Source organism: Rousettus aegyptiacus, unplaced genomic scaffold (genome assembly GCF_014176215.1).
Source record: "Rousettus aegyptiacus isolate mRouAeg1 unplaced genomic scaffold, mRouAeg1.p scaffold_m13_p_3, whole genome shotgun sequence".
Classification (NCBI taxonomy): domain Eukaryota; kingdom Metazoa; phylum Chordata; class Mammalia; order Chiroptera; family Pteropodidae; genus Rousettus; species Rousettus aegyptiacus.
Genome location: NW_023416306.1, coordinates 149,063,455 through 149,091,370, shown reverse-complemented (window position 1 = coordinate 149,091,370; position 27,916 = coordinate 149,063,455). Strand labels below are relative to the sequence as shown.

General features: G+C 50.0%; 1 protein-coding gene and 1 pseudogene across 4 annotated transcripts in view; both read right to left on the bottom strand.

Moving 5' to 3' along the window:
- The window catches only part of GALNT16 (polypeptide N-acetylgalactosaminyltransferase 16), an 85,033-nt gene that overhangs the window by 8,254 nt on the left and 48,863 nt on the right, over positions 1 to 27,916 (bottom strand). For 3 of the 4 annotated variants that reach the window (XM_036239381.1, XM_016131310.2, XM_016131312.2), the window contains exons 6-14: positions 26,074 to 26,195; positions 23,726 to 23,813; positions 22,057 to 22,141; positions 21,668 to 21,771; positions 16,975 to 17,101; positions 16,035 to 16,127; positions 14,504 to 14,587; positions 9,686 to 9,827; positions 8,883 to 9,005 (exon numbers count right to left, since the gene is read on the bottom strand). In XM_036239381.1, the coding sequence (XP_036095274.1) occupies positions 8,883 to 9,005; positions 9,686 to 9,827; positions 14,504 to 14,587; positions 16,035 to 16,127; positions 16,975 to 17,101; positions 21,668 to 21,771; positions 22,057 to 22,141; positions 23,726 to 23,813; positions 26,074 to 26,195 (968 nt within the window). Of the gene's footprint in view, positions 1 to 1,011; positions 5,770 to 8,882; positions 9,006 to 9,685; positions 9,828 to 14,503; positions 14,588 to 16,034; positions 16,128 to 16,974; positions 17,102 to 21,667; positions 21,772 to 22,056; positions 22,142 to 23,725; positions 23,814 to 26,073; positions 26,196 to 27,916 lie in introns of those variants that run through there. The other variant, XM_016131311.2, reaches the window with a different exon arrangement.
- On the bottom strand, positions 18,107 to 18,225 carry LOC118601281 (annotated as a pseudogene).

Sequence of the window (27,916 nt, the reverse complement as noted above, 5' to 3'; positions counted from 1 at the left end):
ATTCCCAAGGAGCTCCAGCTGCTGCTCAGAGCCTGCTCACCTTCCTGGCATCCGTCGGAAAGAGAAGGTCAGTCTCCTGCCCTCCACCTGACGGCTGCGGGATGTGAGCACATATCCCGGAGAAATCCCCCATGCCACTCTCTGCCCCCACCGCTTACTGTGACCTAATTTAACTTTAACAACCCCCACTCTCCCACCCCCATGAAGAACTAGGCTCTGGTGAGCAGAGTCATCCTGGGGCAAGGGTACTTCTTATCACCTTGTGGACAGAGGAACCTGGAGCTCTGCAGCTATCCAAGAAGGCTGTGGGGCCTGCAAGCCACCACCCTCCAGCAAGCCACCTGCCAGCCCAGGGGCTGCCTCTCATCCAGAGGCCCCATCAGGAAGGCCCTAAGCAACCACTTTGGAGATTCTTCCCTCCTGGTTCTGGATCCAGAACCATGGTTCTCCTGCCAGCCCTAGTTTCCCGTCCAACTAGGGGTTTCCTAGCTGGGGACATTTTGCCACCACTGCTCTCCTCAGGTTCTGGTTCTGGCTTGGACCTCTGGCTTTTAGATTTGGTCCCCACATTCATCTGGCTCCCAGGAAAAGTTCAGTGAGCATGGGAGTGGCCTTCCTTCTCTTGGGCTTCCTCTCACAGTGAGGCTGAGTACCAGCATACTCGGTCCACAGTGTGGGCCCATCCCGACTCCCTGCATGGCTTCCTCTCCCTCCTGCTTCAGAGGGTTGCAAGCTCAATGGACATCTGTGTCACCCAGGGCACTTATCACATATACGGAAAGTTGGAGTCAGCAGGTCTGGGTGAGAGCCCAGGAACATGCACACTTACGAGCACCTCAAGTGATTCCTGCAGGTAATCTGGAAGCACCCTGAGAGACACTTATTTGAAAGAAATTGTTGAAAGACAGGCCTAATTTTCAAATTAATTTTAGGGGGTCAGAGACAACCTGAGCTCACGGAGAAAAAAGAGAAAACAAGTCTTTCTAAAACAGCTCTTGGGCATTTGTTTTCATTCTTCCTAGATCGGAATCACTAAGTTGGCTAGGCCAGCTAGCCCCACCTTTCTTATGCCTTCCTCAAACAAAGAAAACTGGACCCTGGAGGAACGGTCACTGGCTCAAGAAGCAGAAGGCAAATCAGTTGGGTTTAAATGGCTCCCATAGCTTCCTTCTAGAATTCTGTGATCGCAGACTGGGCTACGTCACTACGATGCTGTGCGCGCTGGGTATAAAGCCCAGGCCACTCCACAGTGGCCTGCTGAGCCGCCAGCTGGGCCAGTATGGCCAGTTGACCTCCCAGGCCTCACCCAGCCTGCTCTTTACACCTGCCTGAGGCAGATATTGCCTGGAATATCATTGCAAGCTGTCCTGGAAGCATCATGACTCCCCGGCCCCCAGGCCACTGGGAGAGGCCTCTCCTTGCTTCTCTTATAGCTCTGGCCTTCCCCGTTATCTCCTACCATGTGGCATTATGGTTGCCTGCTCATTTGTCCATCTCCCCTGCTAGAATATTAGTCCTTAAGGGCAGAGACAATTTCTGTCTTGTTTACATTTAAGTCACCACCCCTAGCAAAGTGCTTAGAATGAGCAGGCACTCAGAAAATGTTTAGCGGCAATGAAAATAAAGAGAAACACACACACACAATAGCAATGACACTTATTTACTAAGTATTAAGAAAAGAGAAAGGGCCATGTGCTTTGCAGTCATTAATCAGTCCTCACAAAAATGCTCTACGGCTGTGAGTAGCCCCATCTCATTGGTGAGGAAACCAAGGCTGAGATGAAATAACTTATTCAAGACCGCACAGCTAGTAAGTGGTGGAGTGGGATCGACCCCGCCGATGGGGCCTCTGGTGTTTATACTCCTATGACCCTCTCCCTGCATTCCATGGATTTGAATTCCGCAGCAGAGGGCTGTCCTCAGTCCCGCTGCCTTATTAAGCCTGGTTGCCAGGTCTCCCTGTTCTACCTCGAGGTCTTTGGTAAGTGCCTGGCAGTGAAGAGCTCTTAAGAAGAGGGAAGCTGCCTGGGTCCCCCTCCCTCCTTCTGGAGGAAATCTGACTCAGAGCATCACTGGGGACACAGAAATACTGCAGATGTTGAAAACATTGTCGGAAATAAAGCTGTGGACGTCATCAACTCCAGCCTTTCTTTTTTAGGTTTCCTTTCCTCCTCCCCTGGTGGGAGAAGACCACACCCCATGCAGTGCTGGAAGAAACTGCACAGGCCTGGGGGTGCCAGACCCCTCAGAAGACAGTGGTGTTGCCAGAGTAATTTTTCCCAACTGCAAATGGGGAGGCTGAGGGGCCCAGGAAAGAGCCTTTGTGAAAACCGAAGCCAAGTTATAGAGGCCCAGGGCTGGAGGAACCCCTCTCTGCTAGACAAATGGGAGGTGGGCCCACACAGTGTCCCTCCTGCCCTCCCCACCCCAGCGTGTTCTGGAAGACTCTTCTGCTGGGTTATGTAAGGCCAGTTGTTACTGGCCAGCCCGAGGGCGTTCGCTGAATCCTCCAGGAGCTGGCTAAAGGCTAACAGCCATAGTTTCCGGGAAGAGGGTGAGGGGAGAGAAAGTGGGTGGGGAAGAGGTAGGTTTGAACCAAGAGCGAGTGAGCTTCAGGAGAAACACCACCAGAGTCCTCCAAAGTGGGGGTAAAAATAGATGCAAAGTGGAAAGTTGACCCAGCCGGCCAGGAAGGAGGCCTGAGAAGGCAGTGGGCAGGGGGACTGTGCCCCTTGAGAAGATGCACATACAGAGACTGCAGCCAGAGTGACCTGCAGTAAACTGCCGCCTTTGCCCAGCTTAGCTTAAGCTGGATTCTGCAGCCACACTGTGTGCTTGGAACTGTCACCAGCCAGTGCCTTGCTCCAGGCCCCTTAGGCCTATATGGTCATAAATTCTGGGGAATCCAGATGAGCAGCCCTGAAACAAGGTGGAGACAAGGACAGAAATAACTATGTTCAGGAAAGATTTAGTCTCACACTGGTCTGCCCACTACAGTTCATATGTGGACTGAAGCATTTATTTTTACCTGGGTAGGTTCACTTCTGATCCCAGAAATGGCAGGGGCTTTCCATTGGTTTCCATGGAAACATTAGGCAGAGCATCTGCTACTAGATCAAACAAGACTAGGCTGGTAGGAGTCTTTTTGGCATTATTTTGCTGTTTCTACCCTGGTGGATGGTCTTCCTGCATTTTTACCACTGCCTTTTGTGTTGTAGAGGGCTCGGTTCAGAGGGGCCGGGGCTGGCGCCCAGGGAAGGAGAGAGGGTTGGGGAAAGGCAAGCATTTGGAGAAGTCCTTAGTGTCCCTTGATGAGGTCACAGAAGCTAGACTCCGGTTCCAACCTGCCCCAGGAGCAGAGCCAGCCAGCCTGTCATCCAGGAGCCCCTGGGGTACCATGGGACATGTAGGCAGAGGAATAAGCTATCATGTACAGGAGGGGGTTAGACTTGAGTGTGTTCAGTTTAACTTTTTCAGAACAGAGGCTACAACTTCCCTCCGAGGCAGGGGAGGGTGGTACTGGAGGGCTTGACTCTGGAGTCAGAAAGGAAGGCGCTGGTGCACGTGTACATGTGAGAAGTGGTTTTATTCCAGGTGTGTGTTTCATAAAGACAAGGTCCTCAGGGACAGCTAGTGGCACATGCTTTGGTCAAGAAGAGGAAAAGCAAAAAACAGAAGAGTTGGGTTCCACAAATGATGGCTGACAAGTGCTGAGCCTGGTCTGACCATAGGGAAGGAGGGGGCCTCTTTAAGGCTTTCTGAACAGCAGTCCTCTTACATTCAACCTGAGAAGCCCTTGCTCTCCATCCCCAAATGTCCACGCTGCCCGCCAGGGTGGACATGCACAACAGGATTGCTGTGGATGAAGCATCACAATGGAGGACAGAGGAAGTGTGGCCCCCACGCTGGTGAGCCCACAGGGTACGCGCTGGGGCACAGGAGCTCTGCTGAGAGGATGCCGGTGAGCCAGGAGGTCAGAGGAGACCCATGGGAACCCTTCAGGGGGGTTGCTGCAGACCAGGACCCTTCGCTCCTGACCTCAAGGGCTGCATGGAGGGAGCAGGTGACAGCAGTTTAGGCACACCAGGGAGGGAGATAGGGCATGGCAGCTCAGGTGGATGGTAGATCCAATCCAGAGCAGAGGTTCAGACCTTTTGGGGATCAGGACCTTTATAAAAAGCTGGAGAAATCCATGGGCCCTCTTCCTGGGAAAATGTATATATGCACACATGCACTATTTGGGAGGCAATTTCAGGAGATTCCGAGGACCTCTGGAATCCATGATGAACCCCCTAGGGATCCCAGGCTGGTTTGCTTTGGGAGGGAGACCTCCAGGGGTCCTGGTACCACCAGTCTTTTGCCCAAGATCATACTGCCTGAGCCAGTGGGGTGGAGGAAGAGAAACGGGAATAACAGAATCGGTTCCAAGACCAGGCCATGGGGTAGGGGGAAAGAGGCCCGGTGGCCGTGAGAAGGAACTAGGAGCTCTCTACACAAACAGGAGCCACCAGCCAGAGCCCCGCCCACTGCAGTGACTGACCCTTGAGGGCCTCCCTCCTGTAGTGGGAAGGAGTGAGGATGGGGCTTAGTCTGGATGACTTACTCTCTAATGATTTAGGGAGCGTCAAAGCTCCAGAAAGGAGGTCCCGTTCTTACCAGCCTCCCCGATTCCATCGAGACAAAGGCTTTTGAGAAGACAGGTATCAAAAACTACAAATGAGGACAGGGCTGCTCAGTGGCACATGGTGGCTGCCTGTCCTTGTGGGGTATTCACGGTGGGCCCAGGCAGGTGGTACAGGGCACCAGCAGGTCAGTAAGGCTCAAGGGAGAGGTCTTGGCCTGACACATGGCCAAACAGAAGTGGGGTCTGTTTAATAAACTGTGCCCCAAGGCTGCCCCTAAAGATCACCCTGCAGCCTCTTGCTAAGAACTTGGGGACCGGAACACAGGACTGGAGGCACAGTGCCCTGGGGATAGTGCCACAGGGGGATTAGGTCCCGGGGAAGAGACCCACTCTTTGCTGCTCTTCTGTCCATGTCCTTCTGCAAATCACCCATCCTTTGTCCCAGATCCCATTCCTCTCACACCCAACTCAGCACCTGCCTGGGACAGGCCGCTAAGCTTCTCATCTCCTGGGTCCTCACCTGCCCCGTAGGCTGCCCCTCTCCCCCCGGCCTCAGCAACCCCATCCACGCGACCCGTGTTCTCCTTTCATGCCTCATCTCATGTGCAGGCCCCGTGACACAGAAGGGCCCCTGTGTGGGCTTCTGTCCTTGCTCTCCCCAGCCAACAAGGGGAGGGTACCCGAACCACCGCCCGAGCCCCCAGAAAGGCGAAGGGAGGGGACAAAGGGCGTGGGCGTCTGCCCAGTGTCTGCGCGGCAGCGGTCCAGCATCCTGACTGTCTCCTGTCCCGGGGCGAGGCCAGGACGGCGGCCAGGGCATTGGGCGTGCCCCTCTGCGCCCGCCCTGTACAAGCTTTGGAGAATGGTGTCTCGCGGCAGGGGTGTTTGCTGATGATTCCGGCAGAAATGTAAGGAGATGGAAACAGCCCGCTTTACACTCCCCCACCCTAACCCCCTTCCAGTCCCAAAGTCTCATGCAAAAGGTACAGGAGGCCCCTGGGCTACCGTCATGTGTGCGGCAACAGCTGCCACTGCTGGGCCGGGGCGTCGGCCTGGCACTTGCTGGTCACCAGCTGGGCGGGCTTGGCCTCCAGGCAGAGGCCGCTGACTGAATGCTGAATGAAAGAGGCTTTTCTCCTCCATCTCTGAGGGGAGAGGCAGGGGAGGAGGGCAGTGAGAAAGCAGTGATTAAAAATAATGACAACGTTCGAACCTTCATTGCTCATGTATGTAAATGGCCCTGTATATACCTAGGGGTCCTGTATATACCTAGGACATAGCCTCGTCTCAACAGTCTGTGTGTTCCTTACACGAGAGGCTCCCTGACCCTACACAAGCTTGAAGCCTGGGCCTCCTGATGCGCTCTTGTTCTGTAGTTTGGCATGAAGTTAACTCTCTAGATCAGAGGCCCATGGGCTGACTCTAACCCAGAGATGCGTTTTGTTTGGCCTGCACGGTGTTTATTTAAAATTTGGCTTAATTGCCACATAAAAATCTGTACTTCCAGCTTCCCTTCAGACATGGCAGGATTTCTTTTGTGATTTCAGCTGGTTGATAAGTTGCTCTCCGTTGTAAATGGGCTTTTATCTCAGTCACCTGAGTCCCGCCTGACCTTCCCCACCCGCTCCCTGTAGACACCTGAGTCTGAGTTCTGGACTAGGTGAATCTTTTACTCCTTCAAACAAGATTTCTTCTTCTGGCAGCTCTAAACTTCTGCCCCGGTCTAGAACTATGCAGCTGGTTCGTTACCTACACTCTTTAGTGGGAACTGGCTGTCATCTCTGCAGAGAGGAAGGACGAGGCCAGCCAGATGGTGGGGGCACTTGTGTCCCCTGTCAGAGTCATGAAGGGGCTCCTGGTTCAATGCCTTCACCTCCTGGTGCCTCCCCTTCCCCAGGCTTGACAAGGGTGGGAAGAGTTGTTCATGTAGAACAGTTTGGATGGAGGATGGAGGATGGTTCGGAACACTTTAAAACATATGAGAGCCTGGAACCTAGGATTCAAGGCTCAGGAAAGAACAAATAGCTAGAAAGATCTATTTTAGGTTTCTTTCCTATTTCCCACCCATGCATCCTTCTCCCCTTTTCTTATACCCATCTGGTCCTCCCTAAGAAGCGGGAAATGCTCATGACCACGTAGATGGAGCTCCGAGGGGGAGGAGCAGCTAGGAGAAGGGAGGTGCGCTACAGGAGGAAGTGAGGTAAGCAGAGAAGGGAACCAACCTGAGATGTGCACACAGCGTGGAAGGTGGGGGCTGTGGGGCCTGGGTTCCCCTTGGGAATGCAGGGCTGTGAGGTGAGGGCTGAGATCCAGCCTCTCTGGGCCATGTGGACCAAGCAGGGAGGGGTTCCTGGCCTGAAGGTCAGGGGTAGTGGGTGAGACAGGGCCTTGGGGCCCCTGTTCTTCTAGTCTCTGACCCTACTGGGAGGGGCTGGCCACACTCTTCTGAGCTAGGCATTGCTGGACTCTGTCCTTTCATCCCTGTGGCCAACATGATATGCACATTCCCTGGCACAAGTAGACACCCAATACAGTCTTATGAAGAACAAATGCGTGCATGAATGGATGAAGGACCCAATCATTAGGAGAATCACAGGATTCTCACTTCCAGTGCCATCAGGCACAGTCTCGGGGCCTCCTGACTCACCCAGCCACTCAGTTCTGGGCCTGGCCAGAGAACTAGTGTCCCCTCCAGTACTGTCCCATCTCCACCGTCTTGGCTTTTGTAGGCTCCTTACAAGGCAGGCAGGGGAGGGAGCCTCTAATTTTATAAGTGAGGAGACTGAGGCTCAGAGAGGTGAATGGGGTGATCAAGCTGGGACCTGCTGACTGTATCACACCTGCAGGAGAGAGCTGCTCATCCTGTCCTCAGGGGCGCAGCTGCCCAGGGTGCTGCGGGGGCGGGGGGGCTGGCAGGACGTGTAGGAGCAGAATGAGTGGGGACACGGGTCCCCTATGAGCCCCCTCAGGCCAGGTGGGCACGAAGGGGAAAACGGATGCTTCGGCCCAGAGAAGTTTTGAATGGTGGCTGCCGTGGGAGCTACCAGCTCCGGCCGCAACAATGAGGCGGAGGAGTGGGCTCAAGGCTTGACCCTCAGAGAGGTCCATGCTCCAGGTCAAGGGGAGCCCGAGGACTCTCTCACTACAGTCAAGGACAGAGGGCAGGCAGCCTGGGGGAGGGCAGGACCAGCTGCCCCTCCAAAAGCAGAAAGTACTTCAGAAGTGTCCAGCTGGTCCAACAAGCAGGCTGCGGCACACACATCTCAGCTGTGTGAACAGAGTGGGAGAAGAAGCCTGCAGGCTGAATCAGAGTCAGGCAGCCCGCTCGCGCCTCGCGCTGCCCTGCAGGCTGGCCAAGTCAGGCACAGGAAGGGCTACTGAGAAGGGGCGGGCAGAGGAAGAACAGCAGCAGACCTCCGGCCTTTGTACCCCAACCCCTGGGCAGAGAGGGGCAGCCATCCTAGTCAGGAAGGGAGTGGCACAGGAGGGAGGCAGGCTGACTCTGTCACTGGCTGCCATGCACCTTAAGCGAGAGACTTCATCTCTCTGAGCATCGGTTTCTTCCTTGACAAGTGGGCCTGACCTGTCTCTCCCAGAATTAATGGAGTGAGGGTGGATGGCAGTATTTGATGAACGGAAAAGGCAGTGCTCATGTCAGGCCGGCATGACTTGGAAATCCTTGTATCTGGATCTCAATTCTCCAGTCAGCCGGCAGTCAAGAAATACTTACTGAGCATCTACTATGTGCTGGGTTTCGACTGTGGGCTTAGGCGTCACTCTGACCTGGGTTTGAATCCCAGCTCCATCCCTTCCCAGCTATGCAACCTGACAAACATTTCTTAAATGTGCCTCAGTATCCTCACCTATAAAACAGGGAGAGTATGAAGGCCCATGCCACTGGGTTGCTGGCAGGATTAGATGAGATGAGCTATGTAAATCTCCTAACACAGGCTCAGCTCTCGGTAAAAGCTGGCACATTTGGGCTGTGGTGGTTGTCAGGGGCTAGGTGTTGACAAATACTCCCTGCCCTCATGCAGCTCACAGGCTAGCAGGACCGACATTTAACAAATATTTACCTGAAGAAGTACTTTCTTGTAAGTAATAGACTCAACTTAGACATTGACTTAGGCCCTCCCAGGTCCTCACTCTGGGAGATTTGTGTCTATATGTCTTAACCTTGCCAAGAGCTGACGCCCCTAATACGTGTACCCCTGGGGCTGCTGGCCTTCTTGGCCCAGAGGCCCTCGAGGAGGCTCACCTGCCTGCCTTCTCTTGGATTGCACGCCTGCAGTATGACAGGGGACCCGGGGGAGATGGAGGTGGAGGTGGCAGTCAGGCACTTCTCCTGCTGCTGGATGAGATGGTCGCTGAACGTCCATGCCTGCAAGACAGGAACCAGAAAGGCCAAGTCGGAAAGTATAGCGACGGATGAACAGATGACAAAGCAGATATACTGCGTATTTTGGTGGAATTTTATACAAATAATAGGAGTGGGTGTACAGGCATTTACTGCACAATTCTTTCAACTTTTCTAGATGTTTAAAATTTTTCATACTAAAATATCGGGGTGGGGGAGCTTAGCTGGAGCTGGCCAGAGACCAAAGGAGGACGTGTTAAGGAATGCCGGGGATGGGGAAGAGAGACGGGACATGAGGCCAGGGCAGCCAAGGCGCCTGTCCTTGCTGCGGGTCTCTGCGACCTGCTCTAGTTTTGACGTGGGTGCGGTGACTCATATTTTGCACGTGTGTGCTCACACAGGGGTCCTGGATGCTCTATTGCTCATTATGCAAGCTGACGACAGCTGCATCCCAGGAGAGAACTGGGTGCTGCTCGGGCAGCATTTCTCACTCTGCAAAGAGAAGGTGGGTGGTGCACAGAGGGCAACTGTGTGACAGGCTGGAAAGGGGATGGGAATGTGGCAAGGGCAGACCTGAGGAGCAGAGTGGGAGGGGACGGCTGGCAGGATGCCTGGGAAAATGGGTTTGCGGCGGGTGTAGACAGAAGGAATGAGAATGAGGAGAAGAAAGCCCCTCACACCACGATGGGTCCTAAGCAGCTTACCTGGGAGGCGAGGGGGTTCTTGGCAGACCCTCTGCAGATCCCCACTCCGAGGAGGAAGTTCCCAGCGGTGTCCTGGCCCTGAGACTCTAAACAATTAACCCCCTGCTTAATGATGCCAGGCAGTACTTCCTTGACTGGGACCCTGAGAGAAAAGGCAGCAGTCAGGCTTGTGCTCACCCACACCTACCCAGAAGGCCGCCGCAGTCAGCTCCTGGGGCACCAAGGTCTCTGTGGGAAGGGTCACTGGGGGCAGGCCTAGCTAGTCGGGGGAGGCAAGGGAACAGGGATTCCCCTGGGAAGACGGCCTCTTTCCCACAGGGACGGCCCTGGAGGCCAGGCCTGAGAGGACCCTGGCGGGGAGAGAGCTCAGGCCAGAAACCCAGGGCTCCCCAGTCCAGAAAGAGGAAAACCTGAGGAGAGCCTGGGGCCCGAATGTGGGCTCAACAAGCAAGCTCAAAATGATAGGGAAGGGGTCCTTTGAAGAGGAAAATTTAAAATACACAAATATGAAAATGTGTTCAATTTCACTAATGATTAAATATATATTATAGCGCTAACACTCTTCATTTACCATATGTATATATAAAATAATTTGTGTGTGCATGTGTGTATGTGTGTGTGTATTTTAAGTATATATTAATAGGCAGTGTTGGCACTAGCTGTGAGATTGGATCTTTTCCTACCATAAACTGGCCCTCCCTTTCTGGAAAGCAATGTGTCATTACATATCAAAAGCCTCAAAAATGTGTACACCTTTGACTTAATCATCCCACTTCCAGAAACTTAATGTCCTATGGCAATAATTATAGATATGTGCAGAGACTTAGTTTAAAAAATATTCATCTCAGAGTGATGGCTTATACTGGAAATTCCTATGAAAACATTGGAAAATCCTACAATAGGGGATGGGCTAAGTAAATTCCAATTGCCTGTAGGATGGAAAACACTTTAGCCGTTAAAAATGACTCTGTGGAAGAATACCAGGTAATGTGGGCATATTAGGTAAAACAGGCATGTTTCAAAACACTGTATAATTAAAATACTTTATACCCACAGGAAAATATACTTAAACATACACACACATATCACACACACAACATAAGATGCTATCTTACACTGTGGGTAACAAACCTAACTAAGGAGGCTACCAGCTCCAGTCGATGCAGGCTTGCACAACCGGGTTTAGAAAGTTGTACGCACTCTGATTATGGACCCACAGTGGGGTGATATGGAACCAGGAGGGTTAGAGTCTCACTTATCTGCCTCCTGTTACCTGTTGGGAAGAGAACTTGGGCGGGGCAGGGGTGCATCAGAACATTTCCGGCGTTCTTTGATATGGACAACCTACAGGATCTCTGCCGGACCAGGTCTTCCTTCCCCAGGGCTGGATGGAAGCCCCCAGGACTCCCAAACCCACCCACTCTCAGAGAGCCTCTGGGAGACATCTTCACTTCCTCTCACTCACACCTGGCAGTCCTGTGCCCCTCTTGCTCCTCGCTGAGAGAGCACGTGGTTCAAGAGCAGAAGCGGCAAACTGTGGGCCCTCAAGCTGAGTTTGGCCCAGGACGCGTTTTAGCTGACCTGCTTGGTGTGCTTCTTGGCACTTTTAGTTAGTTGGTAATATTTAAAAATTTCAAGGTTACACAAAAATATCTGAATTCAGCTTCTCTTGAAAAAAATAGAAAGATCAGGCCAACGGAGCTTGCACTCCTGCCTGACACTACCATTGTTGCGAGGAGCAGCTGTCCCTCGGGGTGGGGCTTTTGAATGCAGTTTGTCACAGTCCCTTCAGCTCCCTATTGCCCCTCTCCACCCACTTGACTCATTTACGTTACCTGACTGATACAGGATCCGAGTTTGCAATCCTTGCTGGGTTCTAGGGTATTGGGAGGCAACAGCTCCATCCACCCTCTCTGCATCTTCCAGAGGCAAAAAGTTATATTCCCGCCCCCACATCCCGGTCTCTGCAGAGACAAGATGCCCACTCAGGCCTCTGAGAACTGTGCTCCGGGGAATGCAGTCCAAGGGTTGTTCCAGATCCTTCTATTTTTTCCTCTCCCTACCCCTCGTTGCTTAGGGAGCTGTGCAAGGTGATCAGTTTTCAGAGGTGAGGTGGGCACTGTCAAAGTGTGGAACCGAAGGCTTGCCCACTCACGCCGATGGAGGAAAGCCGGGGCTTAAGCAGCAATCTGCAGACCAGATGCAGCTGCTGAGGCGTCTGGGTGATGGCAGCCCTGCACAGCTGGGATGGCTGCCATCAGCACCCTTCTTCAGCTCCCTGCCGGGGCGTGGCTAAACTGTCGCATTTGTCAGTAGTCCTTTCAAGTCTACATCTGCTTCCCTCTCTATTGACGCCTCCAAGCTGGGCTGTCATTACCCCTCATGATGCCTCCGTAGAAATAGCAATAGGTGCCCCTTCCTCAAGACACTTTATTTCCATTGTTAGAAAATTGCCATAATATACAGCTTCTGTTAGAAGACTTTTATTGTCATTTACCAGGAATTATTGTGATAAACGTATAATACCAATGGTGTGACAAGCACCCTCGCAAATGTGGTATGCTCGCGCAATGCACGGTCTGCACGACTGTTCCTGATCATCTTAATAAAAGTAATACATGAGCAGGTGTTGAGGCCAGCTGCAGAACCCTGGTCTGGATAAGAGGCATGGCTGTGGCGGGATTGCAGGCAGGCTAGGAAAGCAAAGGGCTCTTCCTTCAGCCTCCTTGGCCTCTCCATTGACCATCTACAAGTGCAGGCCAACTATTAAGACACCCAGTTTGGAAGAAAGTGGGTTTCATTTGGGCCTAAAGATCTTTCCAACCAACAACCTGATCCACTCCTAGCCACTTGCTCTGAGTACTGAGGCAGAACATGAGCGAGTGGACTGGGGCTGAGTAATCTGGATGAGGTGTGTGGTTTCTAACTTAACAACAAAAAAGCAATTTTTTTTGTTTTTGTTTTGTTTTGTGTTAACTTTCACACAGTGAAGGAACAGAAGGTGACTTATGCTCCTCATTTAACACGGGTGGTTTCATCCACTCCTGCCTTGGGATTGCCTGATCCAGGTTCCTGATGGTTATAAAACGCTTCTCTTTCTTGGTCCTCAGGGGATGTGAAACACTGCATGGGGACTGGGGTGTAGAGAGGAAGGGCACATTCTCGGTCCCGCGCCCCCCCCCCCCGAATATCTCCTCTGGGCTTCCCACCTCCTGTCCAAGGCCTGAAGTCTATGGCTCCAACCAAATGTTGTATGAACTCTAACAGAATGTAAAGGAATGACTTTTCCTCAGAAATGACATGCCTGAATGAAATCGTCCCCCTGAAAGTAGTCACTTGAGGGAGTTGTTCGTTTATTACGCTTTTTATAAATTAACGTTCTTTCCTTCACAGCTATCACCCATGGAGCTTGGGGTTATCCAGGCTGCCAACTTGCTTCCGAGGATGCTGCTGTTGCTCAAACTGTTTTGGAATTCTTTAGAAATTGCTCCCAGCGTCAGTTTATTCTCGTCACTGGTTTCAATTCAGTCTTGTCACACTGCATTTGGAATCCAGGGTTATATTATCTGGGTTAATCATCTAGTTTATTCACTGGTCTTGGTTACAGTGTAACTATGACTGTTTTCCAAAACTCAAATCTGCCCTGGAAAAACAAAGACTTGCCTCCTTCAAGGATATGCAAGCTCTGAGGAGTAGAATGTTCTGGAAAAGAGCAGCAGCATCCTTGTGATAAAGCTGGCAGTAGCGAGATAACCTGTTCCCCAAGGCAACAGCTAGAGAAGGGATAATTTCAAAGGTATTACTGAGGCTTATTGCCTATGTAATTTATTCAGTCAAAAATATTTATCGAGTGTCCATTTTGTGACAGGCACTGTTGTAGAGGCTGGAGATAAAGCAGAGTACAAGACAGTTAAACATCTCTACCCTCATGGAGTTCACTGTCAAGTACAGGAAGATGACCACAACACTAACTGGCTAGGTGTGTGCTAAATGATGATAAGGGCACAGAGGAAAACAAAGCAGGAATGCTGAGCACGGGGCGGTGTGCAAATTTAGAGTGCTTAGGGGAGGTTTCCCTGAGTAGGGGACAGCTGAGCAAGACCTGAGGAGGTGAGGAAATGAGCCATGTGGATGCAGCCAAGACACCGAAAAGGATTTTGAGATAAGAAAAGAGAATTCTCTGAGCCCCACCGTGGCCATGATGGCTGGTCGCCCTGAGTCCTGGTTAGCACACACACGCATCCCTCTGCGGTGCAGCTCCAGAGCACATGCCATTTGCAGGTTGCTTCCTCGTTTGCTAGAGCAAATATTTCCCCACACTTTTTCACAGTCTTTATGATTATAATATTAATAGGTGCATAATATTTGTTTAGATCGGCGCATAGTGATTCTCAAAACCCAGCCCCTATTCTTGGTTGTTTCTCGATTTCTTCCCAGCAACAGAGAAGCCTACAGTGAACATCTAATTGTCAACAGTTTTTTTTGTTTTGTTTTGTTTTATTTGCTTCATTTCCTTAGGATAAACTCCCAGAAGGGAGAGAGCTGAGTCAAAGGGGATGACAATTTCTGTGGCCTTTTCTACATAATGCAGTGTTTTCCTAAGGAGACAATGTCCATTTCTAGCTGGAAGACCCAGTCTGTTAAAAATTTGGTTCCTACCAAAGGTCATTTTTAATTCCTGGTAGTGTCCCCTGGGTTCCCTCAGAGCCTTCACCTGAAGATAAACACTGACAACTAGAAAGAACCGGACTGCCTGGGATGGGAATATCTCAGGGTGGGAGGTCCCCCACCCAGGCCAGACATACAAGCTGCACTCACGTGAGCTCTGGGTAGACATTATCCAGGTACCAGCGGAAGGACTTGCAGTTCATCTTCTTCCTCTGCTCAATCCTCGTAGCCACACTGGAAGAGGAGGCCAAGCTCAGGCTTTGACCAGCAGGTGAGGGAAGGAAGCCCCAGGGAGGACAGCAAAGGCCCCTCCCCAGGCCGCAGGAGGCCAGCCCCTTCTTTCTACCTGGCCCAGGTGGCTGGTACCAGGAGGCTGGGTTTGAGCCTGCCCTCCCTCTTGGCCACCTGCCTGCAGTCTTTCTCTGACCCACAAGTTCACCTCAGGCCTCCAGGCCATTCCTCATTTCTCTCCTCAAACTCCTGCTCACCTTTCAGGATCAGCCCAGCCCACAGTGGGCCATGCTATACTCTCCTCCTCATTCCTGAGGACTTCAGTTAGCATTCCACTACCTGGTTTGTATTTCTACAGAGAGCAGAGCCTGAATGAACTCAAAGTTTTCCTTCCCTGCATTGCAGTTTAGCAGAAAGGGTCTAACAAGAAGAACAGGCTTTGGAGGTCTTTCAGGAATTCTGGCAAATCAGAACCACCTGATGCGTTGGCGGACACAGCAGTTTGATCTCCTCGCCTTCCTCAGCTATGCCAACCGTAGTGGCCACTGACAGATGAGTGCCCCTCACCACCTCTCCGAGCCTCAGTTTCTTCTCCAGTACCAAGACCAAGACCACTGAAGATTTTTGTGAGGATCAAATAAATTAGGGAACATAAGTGCCTGGCATAGGGTAGGTCCTCAGTAAATGTTAATTCCCCACTAAAAGACATAGTCATGACCTAATATTTTTTTCATGGATAGACATAAGTAAATAGAAGAAGAAGATCCATTGATGATCGCTATGATGTTTTCAAACTTTTCTGACTGCAATCTTAAGAAATAAATACAACTTACATTGTGATGGCGTTTACCCATGTACATATGTGTGTGTGTGTGTGTGTAGACACACATATACATATTACTGAAATAAGAGTTTCACAAAACAATACTACTCTTTGCTGCAATCAACTGTTACTTTCTATTCTGTTCTGTACTAATCTATAACAATTTAATTCTCTATCACTTTTTGAAATGGTGGTCACAATCCACTAGATTGATTTCATAACCAATGTGCATTTCAAAAATGCATAACGGTCCAAGACTGGAAAATAAGCTAACACATCACAGTCAGATTTTGAAGAACAGAGGGTGGAGGCAAAACCCCAAAGTGTTTTCTGCAGACAGCTCATCCCTAACTACTCCCACAGATGTCCCTTTTCCTGCAGGCAGCTTGTGAACGGAAACTGTTTTTCAGAATCAAGCCCTCCCAGGTTATTTCTCCCCACAGTGCTGCATACCCCTCGAGGGCCGGGGTCCTGTCTCCGCATTGCATAACTGAGCAGCCCAGTGGAGGGGGCTCAGTTACTAAGGAGACCGTGAATGTTTTGCTGGCACACACACCATTCTGTATTCTGCTAAGGTTGTTCTAACGTGGGTGGAGGGAGGCAACCAGGGCTGGCAGAGGGGCCCACCTGCCAAAGGCCTTCCCGATGGCCGAGGGCCGGGCCTCGTAGTAATATTGCTTGTATTCGTCCATCCACACCTCTGCAGTGCGCTTCGTATTCCTAAAAGGAGAGGAAGGAGCAAAAGAAGGTCATCAGGGGGGTGACAGAGGTAGGGTTAGGATCAAGAGTAGCTTTGTTCATTGATGAGAACATGGGGTGATGAAAATCTCAGGAGTGTAGGCAAAACAAGACTGACTGGGGCGGTATAAATGAGTACAATCTTTTTGGAAATCAGTCTGTCAACATCCATCTCCTCTGTAGGTATGTACACTCTTTGACCCTCCACTGTCAGGAATCTATTCTACCGATAGACCTGCATGTGGGCAATAAGGACATGTACAAGAATGTTTAATAAAACGCTGGTAACAACTTAAATACCCATCAGTAGAGGATAATTAGCTACTTCCATGTGATGGTGCACTAGGCAACCTTGAAAAAGAATGCCATGGTTAATATGTACCGACACAGAAGGATATCTATAATTTAGTGCTGAGTGACAGAAAAGCATGCTGCAGAAAAAAGCGTATAGCATGACCCCATTTATGTAAAAGCACAAACATGAACCTATAATGTATCTCTCTATAGACGTAAACTGTGTATCTGAAATGTATACTTGGGGCCCAATGAGTGGAGAGCGCCACCTAGTCAGTCATTGGCTAGTTTTCCAAGACCCTCAAGGACAAGGACAACTAAGGCAAGGCAGTTCTATAGGCGACAGCCCCAACTTCATCCTTCCACCCCCGAAAGTACCTGGAATCCAGAATGGAAACCTGGGAGGAAGCAAATGGGGAAACCAAAGACCAGAGAGGTGCGTGGCTGCTCAAAGTCACCCAAGTAACTGACAGGCCTGGGTCTAGACCCCTGGTGTGCTGGCTCCTAGCCCGGTGCTCCTGGTGCTGTGACCTACCTGATGTAGGTGAGGGCGTTGCCCTCGGGGAAGTTGTAGGGGTGACGTTTCCGGAAGACGTGGCCCACTCGGCTGCAGGGCACAATTTCCAAGCTCCCTCCGCACATCCACACCCTGAAGGAGAGCTCTGCAGGGGATGACAGCGTCAGTGGGACCCCTCAGCAAGCCTCACTGAATGAAGATGGGAAGGGGCTGGCTTCCCTTTCCTTTGGTGTCTCACTGGAGACACAGACTGGGGTCAGCGCTCCTGGGCCTGCTTACATGGGTGCACCCACTGCTTCCACGTGCTCCTGACTGCTTACGCCAGGCCTGTGCATACACACACATACCCCACACACACCTTCCACACACACCCAGCACACTCAGACATCCCCTATACGTGCTCTCCACACACAGACCACCCACGTTTCCCAAATCTGAGCATCTGAGCCCTGGGAGAGCAATGGGGAAAGCTCTGAAGGAACACCAAGACCATGAGTAGAAGGAAAAGTGAATCAAATGGCAGCATCATTTCCAGCCTCTGTCCAGAAAGTCCTGTCCAGACATGAGCTAAGGAAGAACACATCTGCTCATCGGCCAGTTTTGGGTACCTGTGAGGTAGGAAACCCAGCCACTAACCAAGCCATGAACTGCTCCACCTGGCATCTTCCTGGCTGGTCCCCAACCTCCCTCTTGGCCAGGGGTCTCCATTTACAGGCTGCAGCTAGCCCTCTTAGAACATGCTTCCTTTGGACGGTGGTGGTAGAGATGAACAGGCTTTTGCAGATGACTGTGATTCCCAGTTATGTTGGGAGATAAAAGAAGTGGCCATTCTGCTTCCCAGAAAGGGACACCACAAGTTATCCACTCTGTTCTCCACTCAGCAGTCATCACTTCTGGCAAGATACACCATGGCAACTGGCTGAACCTCACATAATCTCTTTTGGTTTCCTACTTTTTCATATTAGCCTTATAGTTGGACATCCTATGACATTAAAACACCTCCTTCCTGCCCCAGAAAATCCATAACCCCTTTTTTACTTTTGCTTTTTATTTTTAGTATTTTATTTTTTTTAGGCACAGTAACCCTTGGTTGACCTCACTGTTTGCAAGGACCTTGTCAGCTTATAATCCCTTACTTTCTATATTTTTACGCCTACAGCACCTGGTCTTCCTAGGTGGTCTCCCATCCAAGTACTAAACAGGTCCAACTCTGCTTAGCTTCCAAGATCAGACAGGATCAGGTTTGTTCAAGGTGGCATGACTGTAGACTTCGTTTTTTAATTTTAAAAAAAGCAAGACCATTCGGTCATGAGTTCTCGTGCTCCCTTGGTCCCTCTTGCCACTCTCTTGTTGGCCATTAAGATACTCATGGTTTCTGGCCAGGCCTGGGGGCTCTTACCTGGTGCAGCTGGTGAGGGCCTCCCAAAGACCAGCAAAATGAGGAGTGAAGACAGCAGGACTAACGCCTACCTCTGGCCAGCCTGCATGTACCAGGCAATTTTGAGATGTGGTCCGGGGGGTCAGGACTGAACATTTGGCACATCTGGACCCCCGTGCAGGGGCGGCTATGTTACTGGGCGTCCCTAGGTCTGCTGCAAAGTGCCAGGTCTCCATCCCTTCTCCCCGTCAGAGCTCTGCAGCTGGCTCAGTGATGGAGATTTAGACCTGGGGGCAGACCCGGGGACAGAAGATCTGCATTCTGGTTCCATTTCTGTCGGAATAACTTTGTTATGCTAGTTGTCATTTCATCCCGCTCAGCCCATGTTGTCCATACTATTATTATTGTCATTATTATCAGTAATGGCAATAGTAATAGCAGTAGCCATCATCGACTTACTGAGCACTTGCTATGGGCTATGCTCTTTACAGCTGATGTCTAACTCTCAGAGCAACCATGTGAAGTCAGTATTGTCCCCATATTTCTTTATAAGGACTGTAAGGCTTGAAGATGTTAAATAACCTCTTCAAGGTCACCCAAATACTCAGCTGAAGAATTGCAACCTAAGGGTCATACTTTGTCCAGCAAGCTGCACTGTTTAAACCAGATTCTTTAGTTAATTCAGCAAAATATTATTGAACTATTTATTATATGTCACATACTGTTCTAGAATCCCTTACATGCTAGTCGGGGTGAGACAGGAATCCAATAAAATAAGAAACAAAAATTCAAGAGATAAGAAAATGAGTAGAATACATAGTCTATCAGATGGTAATCAGTACAATGAAAAAAATTGAAGCTGATAGGGGACAGAAGAGGGCAAGGGAGTTGGGGTGGAGGGCTATAATTTTAATTAGGCTGATCAGGGACATTCTCAATGAAAGGGGAAATTTGTTCTAAGACCTGAATTAGGTGAGGAATCAAGTCATGTGGCTCTCAGGGAAAGAGCATTCCAGCAGAGGTTATCACAAGAGCAAAGACCTAGAGGTAAGAGTGTGGCTGGCAAGTTTGAGGCTCAGCAAGGAGGCCAGGTGATCAGAGTGCAATCAGGTAGGGCAGAGCTGGTGGTGTGAGCTTGCGGGGTAAGGTCAGATGACTTCAGGACTTTGGGTTTTGCTCTGAGTGGTGCAGGAGCCCTGGAAGGGTCTTGAGCAGCAGTATAGACATGATCCGACTACGTCCTCAAAGAATCCCTAATGTGACTCCCAGGGTTTTCTCACTCGCCACCCCCTCTCGAGGCGGCCTCTCAGCTCCCGTGTTTGGCTCTCTTGGGGGACAAAGGAATGTGTCTCAGTTTGGGCCTCTCCCTTCCTTCAACAAAGAAACAGAATGAAAAGCCCAGACCCACCAGTGGTAGGAGTCTCCTGGCTCAAAATCATGGCTAGCCTAGAAATTTCTTTGACTTTCCTCTAAGAAACAAAATTCCTCTCCAGAAGGACTCTACTACAGTTTACCTTCCAAGTTCCCTAACCACCGAGCCCTCGCCTCGGGTAGCGTTTGAAGCTAGCTATTTGATCATTCATTTGTCGCTCTGTCAGTCCCCAGCCAAAAAAGAAAAGGAAAAAAGAAAAAGAAGAGAAAATAAAAAAAAAAAGAAAAAAAGAAAAGGCCTCTGGATGCAGGAGAAACCATTAGCTTCCCAGTCCCCTAAGTCTTTACAGAAAACTGGCTTTGCCAAAGCTCCCTTCAGGCTGAGACCAAGGACACAAAAGCGGTCACTTAGGCCTAAAACACATGAAAGAAGGTCAGATTGGAAGGGTCACTGCACCCCAGTTCCCAAATTTACTTCTCTAGATGCCTGCCTGGAAACGGTTACCAAGACTAAGTTACAAAGGGGAGACAACCCCATGCCTGTTTCCACTCTGGCTGGTTTTGAGTTGGGATCAGGCCTGTTTTAAGTCCACTGCTCATCTGTGTCCCGCTCAGGGAGAGGAGAAAGACCTGCTCCTCACATCTCAGAAACACAGACTTTGGTCACACCTCACAACACTTATGTGGCTCTGGTCAAGGTGCTGCAAACACCTGCTGGACGTGCAGTTTCCTGACTGAAATCCGGAGGGCAGCATCCACCTCGGTTTTTCTACCTGTCAGGTGGGTGAGATACCACCGGCCCTATTTACTTCAAAAGAAACCTGGTTAGGATGAAAAAAGAAATGGGGAAAGGGCTCTGCAAAGGACTGGCTCCACCGCAAGAGCAAGACCAGGCCTGCGTTTATAGGCCTCGAAGCTTCTGCCCCGGCTCCGGGAGACCTGCAGGATGCCTTCTCCACCCTGCTCCTTGTCTGGGAGGCTGCCTGTGTGGGCTGCACCACAGGGCTTCCTTCCTGCAGGGCCCAGGTTCAGCCAGCGGAGGCACCAGCAGGAGATCAGAGACGAGAGAGTGAAGGCCGGTGTTTATCCCACAATACCCTCCACCAGGATGCTGTGGGCTGGCTGCAGGTGCCCCAAGTCCATAGCTCCTGTCAGGGGGCACTCCCTCCCCATCTTTCAGACCTAGGGGTAGTGACACCTCCTAGCAGTCACCAATCTAGCCCAGTACTACACCGTTTCTTGGGGTTCCCTCTGTCTTGCCCACACCATGTCAACAGGCCCTTTAATAAACTCCCTTAAATTACCTGTATTGGGTGTTCCATTTATGTCTGGCCTTTATCTCACCTGAACTTCACCAACCACCTTGGGAATTCACTGGCTCTTCCCTTTCCTTCTGGGGCTAGAGGGTTCCTATGGCCTCAGAGGTAACGACAACAGCTGCTGGCAGTCTGCCATGAATTTTAACTCATCATCTTACTCGGTACTCATAACAGTCTCTTGAGGAAACTGAGGCTTAGGGAGGTTTTTAACTTGCCCAGGGCCAAACAGCTTGTAGGTGGTAGGGCTAGGATTTGCGCCCAGGCCATCTGGCCCCATTGCTTACGTTTACCCAGTACCCTCTACTGCACCCACTCCCAGCCTTTCTGGTAGGGAACCAATCGTGTGTTTAAGCCGTGGTCCATGTTACAGTCTATATGCTCTTCCACATATACATCCGGCCATGTGGCTCTCCCTAACCACCTAATTCTCTTTGTTTACTAGCTGCGTGGCATCGGACAAACTACTTAACCTCTCTATGCCATAGTTTCTTTATCAGTAAAACGGAGATAATAGTGCTTACCTCAGAGGGTCATTGTGAGCATTAAGTCCTTGGAATAGGACCTTATGCATAGACAATACTCAGTCAAGAGTTACCCACCATAATTACTATTGTTTTTGCTATTGTGTTATTTCCCAACTTACCAAAATTTTCTCCCCCCCAGATGTCCATCTGGGCATCATACTTTCCCAAGTGATTGAACCAGGACTTGTCAATCACAAAGATTCCTCCAGCTATGACGGGTGTCCTGAGCAAGGAGAGGACAGAAGCAACACATGAGCTTAGGAAGCTAGAAGCCCCTCTAGATAACCCTAGGACCCCAGGCCATTTGCCACAGCATCCCCTGCTTGCGGAGTCACTGGGGTAGGATGTCTGGTTGACATCCTTCTCTGTCCCTGGGGCCAAAAACAGAGTCAGCACTTAGACTGTGTACCCTGAAGATCCCTGGAGACTGAAAAGGCCCCCCAGCTGCCTCCCAGGCCCCTGACCCAGGTAAAGAAGGGATCTCCCCGGAGCTCATAGCAGCCCTGACCTTATGGGCTTGGTGGGGTCTGTCCGGGAAATCTTCTGCTCAAGAGGAATCTGCTCCCACTTGAAATGCAGGCTCCAGTCAAATCCTAAGGGACAGAGCAGGGTGAGTGGGGCTCAGGGCAGAGTTGTCTCCTCACTGTTGTCCCCTCATTCTGACACCCCTCAAAGTCTTCCTTGATCCAAGCCCAGCTCACAGACAGCTCTGGGCAATTCGTGTAGTCATTCCTTCAGGTCTCTGCCCTTGTGGAGTTCCAATCTACTAGAAAAGACAGAGACTACAAAGATAAGTCAAGGAATGAATGTTGGTTGGGACTGAAAGTGCTAAGAAAAAGAAAAAGAAAAAGAAAGAAAAAGAAAAAGAAAGAGAGAGAGAGGAAAGAAAGGAAAGGAAGGGAAGGGAAGGGGAAAAAAAAAGAAAAAAGAAAGGAGCTGTGTCCATGCTATTCTGGTAAGGGCAGTCAGGAATGGCTCTCTGGTGAGGTGATATTTGAGTAGAAACCTGAATGAAGTACTGATCCATGCAGAGATACGAGGAAAGGGAATTTCAGGCAGGGGGAATGGCAAATGCAAAGGCCCTGAGGTGCAAACTCTTCGGGAAGAGTTCTCAAAGGAGAAACGCCTGGCTGCCTTTAGAATCCCACTCGACTCTGAGATCTAATTAATGGTTATGTCTATTTATTGGAAGTCAGGCCCCCCCCCAAAATCTTCTCTGCCCATTAGCGCCCAGCAATATATTTTCTCGGTCAGCCTGTCTAGTAGAAGTCTCTGCAACGATGGACATGTTCTATAACTGTATTGTCTGCCTGCGGCTACTGAGTGAGCACTTGAGTGTGGCTAGTGTGACTAAGAAACCACATTTTAAATTTTATTTAATTTTAATGAATTTAAATTTAAATAGCTAAATGTGGCTATTGTCTACTGCATTGGATGGTACAGCTCTAAAGTCTAGACCAAAGCTGTCCAAGAGAAAGAGAATGAAAGCCAGAAATGCAAGCCACATACATTATTAAAATTTTTCTAGTAGCCATATTAAAAAGTAATAAGAACATATGAAATTGATTTGAATAATATATTTTTAACAAAATATTAGCATTCTAATATGCAATCAACATAAAATATGACTAATGAGATATTTTACAGTCTTTCATACTAAATCTTCGAAACCCGGTATGTATTTTATGCTTATAGCACATCTCAATTCAGAGTACTCACATTTCAAGAGCGTAGTAAGCAAACATGGCTAGTAGCTACCATATTAGACAGCACAGGTCCAGACTGTTGCCAGGGGGTCCGTGTGTGTAGGAACTCACACAAGGTTGAGGGTTCCTCCTCCCCACCCCAAGACAGCTGTCATATCATGTCCTTCTGCCAGGACTTGGCCATGGTCCCTGGACTGGCAGCATTTTGGGAAGAATGTGTCAATGTTTATGGAGAGGAAAAGACTAGCTTGTCTCTGCCACTGACTGTGCCAGGAGCCTGCAACTACTGGCTCTGGCCCTCTGTCTCCCCTGCCCCAGGGCTCCCCTAATCCCACTTCATTTTCTGAAGGCAAGGGGGTGCGCGAGATGCTCCGGGCATAGCTGGGAAGAGGAGCACCAAGCCAGGGCCGCTGCCTGCCCTCACCTGCCTCCTTTCTGGTCTAGAGCCCCAACCTTGGGGGCAGGACCCACCTCCGCGAAGGTCAGCAGATGCGGCAAGGTAGGCAAAATTATCCAGACTGATGACATCGATGATGGGGCTCACCACGCGGGTATGGTCCTAGGAGAGGAAATGAGAGAGGGTATGAGGCCAGGGACTATGAAAAAAGGACCCGCTGCCTGGTCTGGGAGGAAGGTCTCTCCAAGGCATGGGACACTCAGCATTTCTGTAGGACAGGTCAGGCTCCTGGAGCTTTATTACCACATCCAGGCTCCTGGAAGGTCCCACCTAGGTCCCATGGGCACAATGCTCTCCCAGTCTTTTTACTCTCACATCGTGTTGAGCCCTGCTGGGACCTCACCTCCTCAGCAAAGCTTTCTTTGATTGTCTCAGGCTGAGCTGTTTTCACAATTACAGTCTAGACAATTCCTGGAAGAGTGAATCAAACACTGCCTGACGTAGTTCTGTTGCTGGTTTGAACTGTTGTTTTATTAACTGTTGTCCACTTCTGTACATGTTTGGGTTGAGTCTTCCCAACTAGGGCACCTGCAGCCCCGCGTCACCTGGGCATTGCTCCTCTCGTCACATCGGCTTCAAGGTCAGACTCACTGCTCACCTTCATCACCTCCCAGACACATACCCACCTCCGAAACATCGATGGGTGATGTCAATGCTACTAAAGTTTTTGTTTGTTTGTTTTTGTTTTTAGGTGTTGGGGGGTAGTAGTTGTGGTTGTGAATTATGTCACATGCCACATGTACAGTTTCTCAGCCCTCCATCAGCCCTCTCTTCTCTCTCCCTCCGGGGAGGGACACAGGACAGAGCCTCTTCTTCCTCTCCTTTCCCCATGATCTGCGCTGACCCTCAAAATCCTTTTATCTGCAACTTGAAATCCAGCTCTGCTCCTCATTCACACCCTGTCTCAGGATGAAAAAAATCTGGGAGGAGGAGAGAGATTGGGGGAGACCATCCATGGTTTCCCTGTGGGGGCCTCACCTTATCCTTTTTATAGACTTTTTATGCACTGAAATACAGCACACGTTTTTATAACAATTTTATTAGATACAACTGATGCACCATAAAATTTACGATTTTAAAGTGTACAACTCAGTGGTTTTTAGTATGGTCACAAGGTTGTACAACCATCACCATTACCTAATTCCAGAACATTCTCATCACCCAACAAGAAACCCCGAACCCATTAGCTCTTGCTCCCTTTACCTTATCCCTCCAGCCCCTGGCAACCGCTGATCTACTTTCTATTTCTATAGGTTTATTCTGGACGTTTCACATAAATGGAATCATACAATATGTGGTCTTTAGTGACTGGCTTCTTTCACTTAACATAAGGTTTTCAAGGTTCATCCATCGTAATAATACGTAACAGTACTTCATTGCTTTTTATGGCTGAATAATATTCTATTGGACAGATAAATCACATGTTATTATTGATGAATCAGTTGATAGACATTTGGATCATTTCCACATTTTGGCTGTTCTGAATAATACTGCTCAAAAGTCTTGTGTATAAGTTTTTGTGTGGAGTGTGTTTCATTTCTCTTGGGTACATACCTAGCTGTGGAATTGCTGGGTCATACGATAACTCTGTGTTTGGACTTTTGAAGAACTGCCAGACTGGTTTCCAAAGGGGTTGCACCATTTGACATTCCCGCCAGCAACATATGAAGGCTCCTATCTATCCTCATCCTCACCAGCACTTGCTACTGTCTGCCCTTTGACTATAGCCATCCTAGTAGTATCCGGTGATATCTCACCGTACTTTCCCCCCCTTGCATTTCCCTAAGGACTTAGTAATGTTGAGCATCTTTTCATGTGTTGTTAGCTGCTTGTGTATTTTCCTTAAACAAATGTCCATTCGAACCCTTTGCCCATTTTTAAATTGGGACATTTGTCTTTTTGTAATTGAGTGTAATCACCTCATCCTTTCTTCCATCTGTTCAGATCCTCCCCATTCTAGAGAACAGCAGGCACGTGGTAGCCCCGCCCCTCCTTGAGAACACCATCCCCTCTCCCCTCCCTCTCTGGCTTTTCAGACTAACCCAAGGCCCCACCAACCCCCAGCACAGCGCCCTGCCTGCCCCAAGGGGGAAACAGCCGTGCCCATTTGTAGTTGGAGCTTCAAAGCTCAGCCAGGCTTTTATCCAGTTCGATTCTCACAACACCTCGGTTGGACAAGTATTCCAATTATGGCAGTTTTCAGGTGAGAAAGCTCGATAAGGTAAAGTCGCTCAGGACGTAACAGATCATTTAGGCTCCTACTTTGCTCACCCAGCTTCAAAGTCGGTTCCTACGCCCTCATGCCAAGACACGGCGAGCCCGTTCCGAGGGTCAGAGCTCCCCCGGGGGCGTACGGACTCACCTCCTTCACCCGCTGCAGCATGGGCTGCAGCCACTCGGTGTTCACTTCACAGTGGCTGTCCAGGAAGGTCAGGATGGCAGCGGAGGCCACATCAGCCCCACGAACCCGGGACCGCATCAGCCCTGAAACGGGAGTGGACGGGGGTCGGTGCTGAGCCGATTTGCTTCCCAGCCATCCCCCCAAAGTCTCAGGGCCCTCGGCCCCTTCGGGGACTGAGGTGTCCTCTGAGTTACTGTGACAGAACTTTACTTTGTGTTTGTTTATTTCCTCTCTCCCTCTCTTTCTTTCTCTTATGCATCCATCAACCGTTACTACTGCAAGGTCATTCACTGATGCCCTCCGTGTGCCACTGTTCTGGGCTCTGCAGACACACTGCTGAACAGTCAGAGTTTAGTGAATGGAAACTGCAGTGGAGTGTGTTTTGGTACCAAAGGAGAACCAGAAACCACAGCCCTTTCCCCATTCCCTGGGAACCGCAGGGCGATGCCCTCCAGCTGCACTATCATGTGTGACACAGAATCTTCTGGAGTAGGACAGGCTGGAGTTAGTATGCCAGCCCCTACACTCACCTTAAGCACGTTATTTTACCTCTCTGAGACTCAGTTTTCTTACCTAGGAGATTCAGAGAGAGAACAACCTTGCCTATCGAGGGGAGTGCCTGGTGCCCAGGAGACCTACGTGCACTAGATTCTGCTCTGCTTCCGCCCCCATACCCCACAGTCTCACTGATGGCTCACTGACCATCAAAGAATGGACTTGCTTTTGCCAGCTCTGTGGTCTGGGCTGGGGAATGACCTGGTCAGGAAAAAGGAGGTCCAGGTGGTCTCGCCCCTTACAGAGCAGCCACTGGTGTCCTGTGAGTTGTGGGGACGGAAGGGCCTCACTCTAAGAGCTCAGAATAAAAGTGGCTTCTTGGAGAGATTTTCCTGACCACACCTCTGCCCAGCATTCTGCCTCTATCCATTTAATTATCCATCCATCCGTGCAGAAGTCCATCTGTCCCATCTTTTCGCTCAATAGGTAGCTATAAAGCACCTAATTTAAACCTTCTTACTTTAACTGCATACATTTACATCCACATTAGGCAAAACCCCAGGGAGTAATATATTCAGAGAACAATAGGCACCTATAACCCAGTAGAGTAAGTCCTCACTTAACATCGTAGATAGTTTCTGTAACTTTAAGTGAAATGACATATAACAAAACAAGTTTTATCTCAGGCTAACTGATAAAAGCAAGAATTAAGTTCCTACAGTATCTCATCAATGTTACAGTGAAATTATATTATTAGAGAACCTGTCCTACTTGGGAGATTTCTCTCTGGCCTCTTCCATTCCAGTATGAAAGTCCCCTTGGTCTGACTGGTCTTTATTAAATATGCCTGTCACATTCCCCACTCTTCTCTCTCTCTCAAACCTTCAGTGGCTCCCTTCTATCTGCCTTATCCAGTCGAAATGCCTTTCTCTGGCTTCAGAGGTCCCCTCTCATCTACCCTCACTCCACTCTTTCCCTCTGCTGACCAGGCCCAGATTCTCCCTGAAAGGGAGAGTAAGTAGAGGGAGGTAAAGAGCTGGGCTTTGGGGTAACCCCTCCACACCAGGGTTAGATCCTAGCTCCTCTATTCATCCCCCTGGGAAAATTATCGAACCTCCTTAAACCCTGGTTTCCTTATCTGGGGAAAATGGGCTGTTGTGAGTACTGAATGTGAGAATGCAGACACAGTCAATGCCTGCTACAGCGTGAGAAGGGCTATTAGTATTCGCTGTGCACCCACGCTTGACCCGAGCCTCTGCCTGCAGAGTCCACGAGCCTGGAATGCTCTCCCTCATTCCCCTGTCTCACG